The 15,656-nt window shown below is 35.6% G+C and overlaps 1 protein-coding gene across 1 annotated transcript in view; it reads right to left on the bottom strand.

Annotated features, from left to right (window-relative positions):
- LOC115224407 (SCO-spondin-like) overlaps positions 1-1,942 on the bottom strand; it is a 48,764-nt gene extending 46,822 nt beyond the window's left edge. Inside the window, exon 1 of the mRNA XM_036500723.1 lies at positions 1,870-1,942. Within this exon, the coding sequence (XP_036356616.1) occupies positions 1,870-1,942 (73 nt within the window). The remainder of the gene's footprint in view (positions 1-1,869) is intronic.
- Positions 1,943-15,656: the final 13,714 nt, after the last annotated feature.

Below are 15,656 nucleotides of genomic sequence, written 5' to 3'. Positions count from 1 at the left end.
CATTGTATCTGGCTGTTATTGAACTGGAGAAAAACTTCCAAATAGAAACCTCTATCCTTGTCTATTGTGGGCCTAAGAAAGCCTTAGACAGAGGCCATTGCCCCTTTATCTAGTGGTCAATGCGGAACGGATGGATTGATGAGTTGTTTGAGAGCAGTACAAGCATGATCTCAATAAGGTGATGCAATGAGTATACCAATGAATTTAGTGTACAACAAAGTGTTCACCAAAGACAAGACCCACCCCATCTTATTTTTCTCATAGTCCTCAAGGACATAGCAGAGGAATTTAAGTCTGGTGCCTTTGGCAACACCTCAAATGCTGATCAATTCTTTCTTATAGCTGAACTGTTAGATGAAATCAAGAGGAAATTTCAGGTGTGGCACCAGGTCAGAAATCAAATAGCCTTATCATTAATTTAGCTAAGAGCAAAATTTTGATGAGGTGTACACAGACAAATCACAAATCTCTTCAGGGAGATAGCTCTGCTCAAAATGTACAAAAGGTGTTGGTAGAAACTTCATACAGTGTATCCAGTTTAAGTTCTGTATACATAAATAGTGCAGTAGTATTATGGGAAAATGAACAATTCAAGTAGACACTCTGTGTGGCACATATGCAGGTAAAATCATTACTAAGTGTGTGCAGCAGAGAGACTCCCTCAGATGACTGACGGAGCCCCAGATATAGTAATCAAATTCTGTTATCCAGGCCACCATGTTAGCAGTGAAGAACAAATTTTGGAAGCATAATTGTTAGAATAAGAACAGGCTGATAAAATTTAAGGGTGCCAATATCTTCTGGTAGTAAATTGCCTTTCCCTTAGAGTGAAAAGTAGATTGAATGTTGCTTGTGTACATACAACTAGGCTATATAGCAGTATTTTCTGGTAGTAAAGGGTGTCTCCCTTGGAGTGAAAAGCAGATTGTTTGATGCCTGTGTACATACAGCTAGGCTACATGGCAGTGAAACATGGAGTGTCACTAGAGATGACATGCAAAGGGCTTGAAACAAATGTAGCCAATGGGTTCTGCTGGATGGGTAATGTTAGTGTGCATGTATGACAGAGTGTAAAGGATTTAAGAGAAAAATTGGGTATAAGAGACATCAGTTGAAATGCACAAGTGAGAAGACAATGGTATTGTGTGATGCATATGGATGAGGACAACTGCATAAAGAAGTGTTTGTTTCTACTGTAAGACAGGTAGACCCCAGAAGACATGGGAAAAAGTGGTGAGAAATGGTTTTCAGACATTGGGCTTTATAGAGAAAATAGTAAAGAACCAAGATTTCTGGCAGTTTTCTGCCCTTCAGAAGACACGTGAAGCTAAGTAAAGTCTTGGCCATCTGTACATACAGGCATGCCCTTTACAGCTATGCCTCACCATGTCCTCTCTCTGCTGAGACATCCCTGTCTTGCATGTATATACACAATGGTGTCACATAAAGGCACCTGTTCCAGAAACACTAGATATGACCGACCATGCCAGTGTCAATTACAAGCACCATTATCACATAAAAGCACCTGGGCCACTGCCACATCAAGAATATATGAGACACTCTATAAAGTGGTTGCCACTGAGAAAGGCATCCAGCTATAGAAACTATAACAAAACAGACAATTGGAGCCTGGACAGACCTCCAGCTGGCCAGCTCCTGTCAAACATTCCAGCACATGACAAAACTGAGAGCAGACACTAAATGATGATAATAATGTGATGATCATGATGAATTATTTGCTATTTTTTTTCCACAAATCCCCACAAGAATGGAGAGTTTTCAAATTTTAATGTAGAAATGAACAGAAAATACTATGGTCTGGGCAAAATATATTAAATCCAAATAAATTCACTGAAAAATAATACTTACCCTCCTTGAGTTCCATCAGTTCCTCTGTTTCCTTCTCTACCATTTCTATAGAATGTAAAATATTATATTGCATTTTTATATTATTATATTATATATATTATTTATATATATATTATTTTTTTCCATATAATATTTTTATTCCATATTCATTTCGTAACAGTTATCAAGCAAAAGTGAAGGGATTCTGAAGATGATTAAAAAGCTATCGTCTGCTCGCGATTCGTAAAGTAATACTTCGGTTATTTCCGGTTAATCTCGCTTTTAAACGCCGGTTGCTAAATACACATGTGCGTGTGTGTGTACATCTGTGAGTGTATGTGAAAGGAAATCACACATGTATATATGCATATATATATACACACACATACGTGTATATAGAAATATGTATGTACACGTATATATACATACACACACATATATACACAAACGTACATTAATGTATAACATATATGTTGTGTGTGTGTGTGTGTATATATATATATATATATATATATATATGCACACATACACATACACACAACTATCATCTGGTCACAATTTCTGAAATAATACTTCGGTTATTTCCGATTAATCTCGCATAGTTACGCGGCGACACACAGACGCGCTCTCATACAGGTGCGCGCGTGCGCCCACAGTCTCATCATACTGTTACGTACACATACAAACATTCGAACAGTCTCATAGAATTACACGCAAGCACATACACACACACACAAACGCAAGCACGCACACGCACACACACAAGAAGAAACAGACCAATCAGCGTCATATTTTCATTTATTAATTTTTATCGGAACACTTAACTTCGTGGGAAGAGGAGGGTATGGCTAGAGAGTAAAGCCGACTGATAGAAGGGATAGAGAAAAATAGAATGACCTGTCATTTATTGATGTAAATTATATTTTAGATCCTATCTCTTTACTACCGACAAGGGGCTAAACACAGAGAGGACAAACAAGGACAGACACAGGGATTAAGACGATTATTTCGACACCAGTGCGTAAATGGTTCTTATTTAATCGACCCCGAAAGGATGAAAGGCAAAGTCGACCTCGGCGGAATTTGAACTCAGAACGTAACGGCAGACGAAATACCGCTAAGCATTTTGCCCGGCGTGCTAACGTTTCTTATTTCTTTATTGTTCACAAGGGGCTAAACATAGAGGGGACAAACAAGGACAGACAAAGGGATTAAGTCGATTACATCGACCCCTGTGCGTAACTGGTACTTAATTTATCGACCCTGAAAGGATGAAAGGCAAAGTCGACCTCGGCGGAATTTGAACTCAGAACGTAACGGCAGACGAAATACCGCTAAGCATTTCGCCCGGCGTGCTAACGTTTCTGCCAGCTCGCCGCCTTAGAGGAGGGTATACCGAGCGAGTAAAGCAGACTCATAGAATAGACACAGAAAATAGAATGACCTGCCATTTATTGATGTAAATTATATTTTAGATCCAATGAATCAAAGGGTATTGTAATGGATCATAGGGTCTATGTCATTCATTGATTTTCTTTACAGTATTATCTTTATAGGTAAACATTGTTTCTTTCTGGAATTTCTCTTCCAACCATTACTAATCGCACGTTGTTAGATACTCGGTCGTTGTACCTTCGTGCATGCTCTCCAGCTGGCCTCTATCTCCATAAATTGACAATTTCAGATTACGTTTGTTAGCCAAAGATGCCATAGTTTTAATTTCTCTAATAAGCTCATTGTTTTCCAAAAGCATCTCCAAAATATCCCTAGTAGTGTATAATTTTGTTGCAGGAAATCTATTATTTCTGATATTAGTCATTTAATATCATCAATAAAATAAACTTGAACATATTTAGGAATATTTTCATCTGTATTATACAATGAACTTATTCTATGCTATACTTGACTTTGTATTTTGAAAACTGACATGAATCCCAGTAGAGATATTAATTCACCAAGGATGTCATTGAAAATAATTCATTATATTTTTTGATAATTTTTGGAATCCAGATTTTCCCCCAGCATTAGTGTATTTAAAGGTTCAAGAGGTCTTTCAAACAAATTTAACCTTACCATTTGAACAAAATAATCACTTAGCTCTTATTTTTCTTGTCCTAAAAATTTCGTTGCGTCTTGCAACCTTTTCAATAAACTATTGAAAAGGTTGCAAGACGTAAATTATGGTGTATCTGTGGAGGATCATTTTCTTTTTGTGCTTTATAATGCAATCTTTTCTTCATGAAAAGGTTGCAAGACGCAACGAAAATTTTAGGACAATAAAAATAAGAAATAAGTGGAAATTTTACCGGTGAGTGTATTACATTATAAGGCACAAAAAGAAAATGACTCTCCCCAGACACAACAGAATATGTTTCAACACACGAACTCATATAAAGAATCTTGCAAACCAAATCCAGAAACGAAATATAATCCCTTAGGTTCATCCTTAAATAGTTGTGCACAACGATGCTTACAAACAACTGACCCTGTTCCTAAATTTGATAGATTATAATTTTTAGTTTGATTATAGTCAAACGCTGCATTCGTAAATGATATAACAGAAGTACCTAGTTCAGCATATCTTGGTCTTTGCTCCATAGTCTGAGAATTTCCTGTCACAAAGTGTGAAATTCTAATTTCCTCTCTTATTTCTTGTGCCAATCTGTGCTTTCTTCTCTAATTTCATTCTTTCTTTGAACTGAGAGTTTTCCTCGTCTTCTTAGATACTCCCCATTTCTTGCTCTTTGAATTTCTCTCACATTTTCACTCATTTCATTTGGTTCTTGGCGTTTTCTTGCTGAGGCATTTAAAATTTCCCTTCTATCGTTATTTATTACGCTTATAATATTATTGTTGTTGTTTAAGCTATTAGTTGCATCATTTAAGTTTTGGTCGGTTCTTACTTGAGTAAGAATTTCTTGATCCGCCGTGCGCTGAAAATTTCTTGCCACAACGTGCAAAATTCTAATTTCTTCTCTTATTATTTCTAGTATCGAATTTTCTCTCAACACCTTGGTGAGCCAACCTGTGTTCTCCTCTAATTTCATTCCGTCTTTGAATTGAGGGTCTTTTCTGTCTATGTCTTTGATACTCTATTTCTAGCACATCCAGCTTCCACTTCAGATGGATTCTTCGCGATGAGAATGGTAACTGACAATGTGAACACTGGAGGGTGTAAAAAAAGAATTTAGAAATGTACTCCACCTTAATGTTGACTTGAGACATCGTATTTGGGAAGAGTTCGAAGGTTAATAGTTATCGAGCAAAACTGAGATGATTCTAAAGATGATTAAAAAGCTATCGCCTGCTCATAATTCGTAAAGTAATACTTCGGTTATTTCCGGCTAATCTCGCTTTTAAACGCTGTTTGTCAAATACCTGTATGTGTGTGTGTGTGTGTGTGTGTTGTATACACACGTCTATGAGTATATGAGAGAGAAAGGAAAGCACACATGTATATATATATACGTGTATACAGAAATATATATATAGAGAGAGAGAGAAATATGCACACGTATATATGTGTGTGGGTATATATATATATATATATATATATATATATATATATATACCCACACACATATATACGTGTGCATATTTCTATATATATATATATATATATTTCTGTATACACGTATATATATTCACACACACATATATATGTACACAAACGTACATTTATATATAATATATATGTGCGTGTATTTCGTTTTGGGATTTGGTTTGCAAGATTCTTTATATGTGTTCGTGTGTTGAAGCATATTCTGTTGTGTCTGGGGAGATTCGTTTTCTTTTTGAGCCTTATAAGGTAACACACTCACCGGTAAAATTTCCACTTTTTTTCTTATTTTTATCTTCCTAAAATTTTCGTTGCGTCTTGCACTAACGAAAATTTTAGGAAGATAAAAATAAGAAAAAAGTGAAAATTTTACCGGTGAGTGTGTTACCTTATAAGGCACAAAAAGAAAATGACCCTCCAGGGTTATTCAAAAATAAAGAGCAGATTTCAAATTTATTTTTAAAACAAACACAACGCATTCTACATATTTCTTAATAGGGGAAGGTTTAACGTTTATCGCTGAGCATGATCAATTGAATTAAACCTTAAATAAAATAATATCGTAATTTTGTTTTAATGTTTCATTTTGTTCATTTTATTTAAAGTTGTATAATTTTCATTTGTCTAATCCCTTAGAAAATGGCGACGCCGCAAGAAAAGTCCCATTTTAGGTTAAATTCGATGATATAATAAGAAAGGCATAGCCTTATAAAAATAGTAGAGATGGATGTGAACTTTGTTCTATAGAGACATATGAAATTTTAAAACATAGGAATGATACAAATTTATTGAATAGCCGTTCTGAACTAGGAGCATCTAGCACACATAATGCTACCCATACGTTTAAATATTTTAAATAATAGCATTCTGACCATTCCCAAATTTTCAAATCCTGATATTTTATAACCAAATAAAAATTAATTTACCATACTAGCTTTTATTCACTCTGCATAGATTACTTAAACATCTCATTGTATATATAAATCTGAATATATGAAATTAGAATTTTTCTTTATATACTCCCCTATATTGGAAAGAAAAAATTCCATATATCTAGGGATTTGCCCACTCTATAGGAACAAGTCATGGAACACTATAGAAAGGACAAAAAAGAAAATAGGGAAGGCCAACTCTTGGTATGATAGCCATAAATACCAGAGTGTCATGTTCGTTGACACCACCCCTGGAGGTGAACTGGCGTACCGCTTTAGAAGGACCCTAGATAAACTTAAACTAAGAATTAAGGTTGTTGAAAAGCCAGGCAACCCTATCAGATCTATAATTGGTAGAACCTATCCTTTTAGTAGAACTCTCTGTACGGATAACTATTGCACTGTATGTAGATTTAGCCCACAAACAAACTGTAAAGCCAGAAATGTGGTCTATAGTATAAGATGTATAGAGGGACGATGCAGTAACAAGACAGTAACATACGTAGGGGAAACAGCAAGAAGCATTGGAGAGCGGGTGAATGTACATTGGAGACAACTCAAGGAAGGTAAGAGCTCATCGATTCTGTACCAACACGCCGAACAGGAACACAGGGGATCAATCAATAACATAGAGATTAAGATATTGTCCACACATAGAACAGATGCAACAATTAGACAAATTACAGAAGCTACACATATAATAGAAAATAAACCTAGCCTGAATAGAAAACTAGAATGGAGCAATAGCACACACCACAACATATGACGATAGTGGATCCTGCAAACATAATAAATACACAGATAATTAAAGAAATAGAAATGAATAACTATATATATGTATATATATCTATGTATGTATGTGTGTATATATATGTATATATGTATATGTGTATATATGTGTGTATATATATATATGTATATATATATTATATATATATATATATATATATATTTTTTTTTTTTTCGATTAGATTTATTATTATTATTACTAATATTGTTGTTATACATACATACAAGCATATGTAATGATAATAATGGGTGGATGTAAACACATGAACAAAATTAGAACAAAAGCAACAACAACAAAAACAAAATACAAATTACAAGAATGTATATAAACAGAAGATACAAATATTACAGGCATACCCCCCCACACACACTAAATAAACATAGATGCACATAGAGATATAAGCATGCGCAAATGAAGACATACAATAGAAATACAAAATGGCTGACGGTTAGTAAGGAGAGACACAAATAAGTGAGAAGAAAACAAAGGACCACTGATGCGGTCACAGGAGCGTGACGAAAGAACTTTGGCCGAAATAAGATTAAGATTAATGTAAAAAATAAATATCACTAAAGCAAAATAACACCAAATATATAGTGCGTGTGTTTTTATTGGCTAAACTGGCAATATGACCATTCCGAAATATAACAATATCTGTTTCAACACACGACTTCACATAAAAAATCTTGCACAACAAATATTTAAACGTAGATATATTTATATTTATATAAATATGAAATGATTTCTATATTTTTTATCCCTATATTAGATTCCTTATATAAGATGATTATTATCTTATATAAGGGTTTACTGTATTCATTGTCTAAAGTATATTCACTTAAATCTCTTAATATAGATTCTGGATGCCAAATTGGTAGTAGGCATTAAAACCTCTAGTGCATTAATAGTCTATCTTCCCCTACCCCTCTAACTTCAACATACTAATTTTTTCCTATAGTGCACTCAAATGTATCTGGGCTGGATTCATCTGAATAGGAATAGATTTATTGGTTTTGACATTTGTTCCACCCCTTCCTATATCTATAAATAGAAAAATTCTTTGTTTCCATCCAACCAAAAATCCTCCTCCCTACTGATAGATCTAAATAACAAAGTTAAAATCTACAGTCAGAGAGTAGTTTTAATACTATCATGTTCTTAAGGAGGAAATCAAGCTCTCTGTCTGTATATCTACCCCCTTTATAATGTTGGCAAATGAATTAGGGATAAGAATGTGCATTGTCTGGTTGTTTGGAAAATTTCTAAAGGTGGCTGAAGATTGGTCGACATTTTAAAACTGATGTTGTTGCTTATTTTGATTGTAATCACCCCGTGGATTTATATGGATAATACCATAAAAAATTCTGGTGCCTTTGACTTAAGTACCATATTCATCTGAATCTAAATTTTGCTGAACTTATATATATGTATATATATATATATATATATATATATATATATATATTGTTGTATTTAGGAATGGTCATTTTGCCAGTTTAGCCAATAAAAACACATGCACCATATATTTGGTGTTACTTTGCTTCAGCGTTATTCATTTTTTACATCAATCTTAATCTTATTTCAACCAGAGTTCTTTCGTCACACTCCTGTGACCTCATCAGTGGTCCTTTGCTTTCTTCTCTCATATTTGTGTGTCTCTCCTTACTAACAGTCAGCCATTTTGTAAGGAGAGACACACAAATAAGAAACATTTTTTGTCGCATATTAGGAGGTTACTGTAATTCATTCAACGAAAAAAGTTTCCAATAATGCCGAGATTGGGGTGTCCAATTTCCCCTACCCTACCCCACCCCATTTTTCTTCTGAACAAAAATATGGGTTTGCAGCACATCAGGAGATCAGATTACTTGATTCCATGCAAAAATCTGAAGTTCTTTCGTTTTCACAGTGAAATGTGTGCAGGTGAACTTCCCAGAATTTACCCAAACTTCTAAACCCAATCCTTCTTTTAGGGAGTTTCACCATTTCAATGAAATTTTCTCCACTGATTTTTTTTCCAAATTTGTTCACATAATGATACATGCCTCAGTTTACTTAGCTGTCAGGAACTTTTCAGAATGCTACAAGAATATTTCAGAATGTTACTTGAAATATAGTAACATCTTACCCAGAAAAATAAATAACAAAGTATTAATAAACTTAAAATGATGAGCATGATATCTATTATTGAGGAGACAACTCAAAATCAAAAGCTTAAAATAAGTTCATGCAATATTTTCTAAAGGGTGTTCTGAGAAACCCTTGTATTTTCTTTTTTTAAAAATCTGAATTTCGGTAAAACAGTGTTCCTGTAATAAAATTTAATATAAGTTCATAAAGGAAAGAGAATGGTATTCACTATTTCAAAATAAGTTCAATAATTTCTTTCACCATAATTACTTTTATTTAATTCAATGGTTTAATAAAATTAAAGCTATGGTAAGGGTTTCCGCAAAACGTAGATGTGGGTTCTGCACATTTATGAACAACTGTTTAAAGAAAGATTCCACATCAAAATAACCTTGGAAAACTTTGAGTTGACTCATCGGGGTTACAATTAACCAACATTAAAAATAAACAAAAGCACTCAGAGAAAGCAAACTTCAATGATTAGCCAGAGATGATTTTAAAAATGAGAATATCTGAAATAATCTCGACTGCTCTCACAAACTAAAAATGAACCTGATTGCTCTCGAAAATTAAATTAAAAAAAAAACGGGAAAATAATCCAGAATCCTTGTCCAGTACAAGATCGATCCCCAAATCTGCCAGTCACGAGGCCAAACATCCCTGAAAGTTTTATCCAAATCCATCCAGTGGTTCTTGAGATATCTTGTCCACAGACAAACAAACAAAGAAACAAACGTGAGTGAAAACAATACCTCTGCCTTGGCGAAGGCAAAGGTAATGCGATGATGGGACGGGAACGGGTAATAGTCTGATATGAAGATATGGATACCCCTGCAAATATGGTTTTTGCAGATATCATCAGAGAAGCTTGGTTATAATGGTAATAATGTACATGTCTGTAAAAGTAAATGGCAATGATGAGGTGTGGCTGTGTAGTAGGAAGTTTGCCTCCCAAACATATAGTTCCGGGTTCATTCCCACTGCATAACATAGAAGGGACCCAGCTGACAAAAGGCTTGTGAGTAGTAGAAAACTGAAAAAAGCCTGTTGTGAGTGTGTCCCACCACCACTTGACAACCATTGTTGGTTTGTTTACGTCCCTATCACTTAGCAATTCGGGAAGAAGACTGATAGGATACGTTCCAGGTTATAAAAACAAAAAAATACTGAAGTCGATTTATTCGACTAAAACCCTCGATGCGGTGCCCCAGAATGCTCAGAGTCCCATGAATGAAACAAGTAAATAGTATAAGATAAAAGATGAAACTTTTACTTTCTAATTGTTTCAGTCATTGAACTGCAGGCTCAAAGGGTTAACAAAATTAATGTGGCAACCTTACACGATAATTTTAATTAAGACTAAATCTATAGACAGGACAATGGTTAACTAAACAAAACAAAGGCAACAAGTTAAGAGCAAGCGGAATATTTTTATGAGTTGATAATCAAAAGTGGTGATAGTTTGGGTGATGTTTCGGTGACAGTGTAGTGTTAATAACACCGTTTTTTTGTCAGGAAAATGGGTGCATAATCTCCATATTTTTCTACGTATTTCGCCACAAAAAGTTTTTTAAAATGTGAAAATTTAAAAAATTTGTAGCGCTACACTTAGTGAATTACATCCTCTCTATCTGACATATATAATACAAATACAGACGTAGCAGATAACCTTAACGTTGTCTCCACTACCGTCACTTTCATTAATGGCATGCACAGCCATTTGGTCTAGGTTTAACTACACGCTGTTTGTGAATATTCACCAAGGTTAACAGCAAGTCTACCTGCGAGAACCCTCTGTACCAAGCAACCCAGCACAGCATAGAAGCCACAACCGACACGAGTCTCAACTAGCTCTGCCTTGTGACCTCAATCTCTTGTACAGAACTACAACTATCGCGTTCATTACTACGAACTGGTATTTACTTTCATTTGTATCTGATCTTCTTCTTGCGCCCTGATAGACTCATTTCTATGCTTTGTATTTTATCTCACACGCATACACTTTGTTTGTACACACACATTATGTATGTTTGACAGCCTGTCATTGTTCTCTTATATGTACTTATGACACACAGCAAATGATTTTAGCTAAATAGAGGCTATTGGTTGGTTAAAATTCGAAAAATTCAACTATGTTAAACTTACAAATTACAATTTTCGCAAGAGAGCCAAGAGAAATAAATGTTTTATTTTGACACATTCTACTAGTATACGAAGTTTAAAAGTGTTTAGTTAACTAAAAATTGTGTTGAAAACTGCCGGTCAAAAGGAAAAGATCCAAAGATGTTTTATATAACACATTCTACCAATATCCGAAGTTTGAAAGTGTTTAGTTACAAAACATTAATTTCTTGATCTGCCGTTGAAAGGGAAAAGATCCGCCTCGGGCCGACCAAAGCCTTGTGTTTGTGGAATTGGTAGACGGAAACTGAAAGAAGCCCGTTGCATATATATATATATATATATATATATATATATATATAAATTAATAAATAAATAAAAATATATGCATATATACATACATACATATATGTATGTACCTACCTCTACACAATGAAAAACGAAAACATAAACACAAAACCAAGGAAATGGACATTTTTTTAAAACAACGAAAAAATAGAATACAGGACATACAAAACAAGGAAAGTTCCCCTTCTTCAGTCGCCTTAATTTCATCTATTCCACGTTTCGAATAATAATAAAGGGTAGAATTAATTAATTAATTAATAATTAATAATTCCACCAAGTAGTATTCGGCATATATATATATATATATATATATATATATAAAACTAGTTTTATGTGTGTGTGTCTATTTGTTCCCCAACATTCCTGAGAAGATCATTGCTGCCATTTATCCAAAGTGATTTTAAAAAAGAGCTATGTAAACCATAATTCGGGGAGGCACATGGTCTAGTGTTTAGAGCAGCGGACTCGCGGTCGATCAGATCGCGGGTTCGAATCTCAGACCGGGCGATGTGTGTATTTATGAGCGAAACACCCAAGTTCCACGCGGCTCCGGCAGAAGGTAATGGCGAAACTTCTGCTGACTCTTTCGTCACAACTTTCTCTCACTTTTTCCTCCTGCATCTTGCAGCTCAGCTGCAACGGACCGGCGTCCCGTCCAGGTGGGGAACCGATACGCCAGGGAAACCGGGAAGCCGGCCCTATGAGCCAGGTATGACTTGAGAAGGAACAAACGGCTATCTTTCGTAACAAATGCCGAACAAACAAAAAAACCATAATTTTATTTGACACATTCTCCCAGTATCCAAAGTTTGAAAGTGTTTAGTTACAAAAAAATTAATTTCTTGATCCGCCTCGGGCCGACCAAAACCTTGTGTTTGTGGATTTGGTAGACTGAAACTGAAAGAAGCCCGCCATATATATATATATATATATATATACTTATATATATGTGTGTGTTTTTGTGTGTCTGTATTTGGCTCCCAACATCGCTTGACAACCGATGTTGGTGTGTTTACGTACTCGTAATCTTGCGGTTCAGCAAAAGTCACCGATAGAATAAGTACTGGGCTTACAAAGAATAAGTGCTGGGTGTCGATTTGCTCGACTAAAGGCGGTGCCCCAGCATGGCCGCAGTCAAATGACTGAATCAAGTAAAAGAAAAGCCTAAAAAAAGAGAACGCTCGTCCATAAGTTAACGCATGCGCTTCAGTGGATCAACTGTTGTCTGCTCAGAGAAACCCAGGAAGATATGGTTGACGGTAATGTCAAGACAAGAGAAAGAAGGAAAAGTTAAGTTTTTTTTCAAATAACTGTATCGAGATTTGACTTTTTAACATTGTTTTCTTTTCTCTCTTACTTTTTAAACATAAATGAAACCTAACAGACGACTCACAAAAGTAAAAAACGTAAGCTCTTTCATCAGATTGCACCTTCAGTACTACGTTGTCATCGACAATCCTTCAGCTTTCCTTTCATATAAAACTTAGTTCGATACGTGCAATATATATTTTTAGTTTTCTCAGTTAAAGTGTAGTTGGGTCTCATGGTGGTGGTACAGACCCTAATAATATGTGTTTTATAGTGAGAACAAAATTTCTATCCCAATGGCAATTACCGGACGATTTCTGTTCGAGTCTGACCGTTTTAAGTCGAAGTGGAAGCCCAACTTGTGTCGCAAATAGGCATATGAGTGTTGTATAAGTTTTATAATTGAAAAATTTACTTTATTTTGAACACATGAATGTATCAGCCTGCGGGTGCAATAAAATGGGTTCGCGGAAAAATTACGATTCTTTTGCAGTCCTTCTCCCTATCCCCGATTGTTTCTATTTATAATTTAAAATATTGTAGATCCTGAGAAGATCATTGCTGCCATTTATCCAAAGTTGTTTTAAAAAAGAGCTATGTAAACCATAATTCGTGGAGGCACATGGCCTAGTGTTTAGATCAGCGGACACGCGGGCGATCGGATCACGGGTTCGAATCTCAGACCGGGCGATGTCTGTGTCTATGAGCGAATTACCTAAGCTCCACGCGGCTCCGGCAGAAGGTAATGGCGAGGCACTGTCATGGTATTAGCTGTCAGAAGTGAAAGTAGAAAAATCTGACGTCAACTTCGTTAATTTACGCCGTTTATTTACACACCACGTTTGTATATTCTATACATTTATGTGTAAATATAAATATATACATATGCATATACACACATAAATACCACATACACATTCATATATACATACATACATACAAACATACATGCATACGTACGTACATACACGCGTACGTACATGTGCATGGTGTGTATGTACGTATATACATATGTGTGTGTATGGATATGTGTTTGCGTGTATAAATGTATGTATATATATGTGTGTGTGCCTGTTGTTTGTGTGTACTGTAGTTGTGTGCTGTTGTTTTCGTTGTTGTTATTGTTGCTCTGTGTGTGTGTGTGTGTGTGTATGCACACAAACATACATATACACATGGTGACCCGCATGGTTGCAGTTCAATGACTGAGAAAGTAAAATAATAAGTTTATGCACACACACGCGTGTGTGCGTGTGTGTGTGTGTGTTTGATGTGATTGATATGTGGTGATTGTGCCTGGTTACGAAGGTGGACAAGTGACGTCAAATTGACGTCACACTTTTTCACTTTCCTCCTGACAGCTAATACCATGACAGTGCCAATGGCGAACTTTCTCTCACTCTTTCCTCCTGCATCTTGCAGCTCACCTGCAATGGACCGGCGACCAGTCCAGGCGGGGAATCTATACGCCAAGGAAACCGGCCCTATGAGCCAGGCGTGGCTTGAGAGTGTTGTATAAAGTTTATAATTGAAAAATTTACTTTATCTTGAACATATGTATGTATCAGCCTGTGGGCGCAATAAAATGGGTTTGCAGACGCAATTGCACCCGCGGGCGGCAGTTTCCTCACCACTGTTCCAATGGTTAAAAAAATACAGGGTGTCCACAAAGTCTGGGTACATGGAGTAAATAAAATGATAACATAAACAACTAAATATAAGAAATAGTAATTTTCCTTTTTTTACTTTTGTTTAAATTTAAAAAAAAACAAAAAACTTTACTTTTCTAAATGCTGGTTGAGGAAAAGTTTCAGCCATACAAGCTCTTTTTGGAAGCACTCCGTCGGTTACGACGACGAGGGTTCCGGTTGATCCGAATCAACGGAACAGCCTGCTCGTGAAATTAACGTGTAAGTGGCTGAGCACTCCACAGACACGTGTACCCTTAACGTAGTACAGGTACAACGTAGCACAGGTACAACAGAAACAGGAAGTAAGAGTGAGAGAAAGTTGTGGTGAAAGAGTACAGCAGGGATCACCACCATCCCCTGCCGGAGCCTCGTGGAACTTTTAGGTGTCTTCGCTCAATAAACACTCACAACGCCCGGTCTGGGAATCGAAACCGCGATCATATGACCGCAAGTCCGCTGCTCTAACCACTGGGCCATTGCGCCTCCACTCCATACAAGCTACAGATATTGCATCACTTAAATGAAGACGACCCTGATAGACGAATGCAGATGTGCGGATGGTGTTCAGATAAATTGGATGAAAATATCAATTTTACTAAAATGTACACTTATTTAATTGAGTTCACCTGAATTTTGCAAGGCGCATCAAGTTATGTATTGAAAATGATGGAAATCATGTTGAAAATATTATCTATTAACATTATAATTAAATAAAATTGTTTTGTTTTAAAAGTATGTGTTAATCCCCAGGTACCCAAACTTTGTGGACAACCTGTATATATGCATCTTTATCTTACAAGTACATTTATATGCTATAAAAAATTTTAAAACACTGGAAAAATTACGATTCTTTTGCAGTCCTTCTCCCTATCCCTGATTGTTTCTTTTTATAATTTAAAATATTGTAGATCCTGAGAAGATCATTGCTG

Source organism: Octopus sinensis, linkage group LG2, assembly GCF_006345805.1.
Source record: "Octopus sinensis linkage group LG2, ASM634580v1, whole genome shotgun sequence".
Taxonomy (NCBI): Eukaryota; Metazoa; Mollusca; class Cephalopoda; order Octopoda; family Octopodidae; genus Octopus; species Octopus sinensis.
This window is presented reverse-complemented; position numbering and strand designations above follow the sequence as displayed.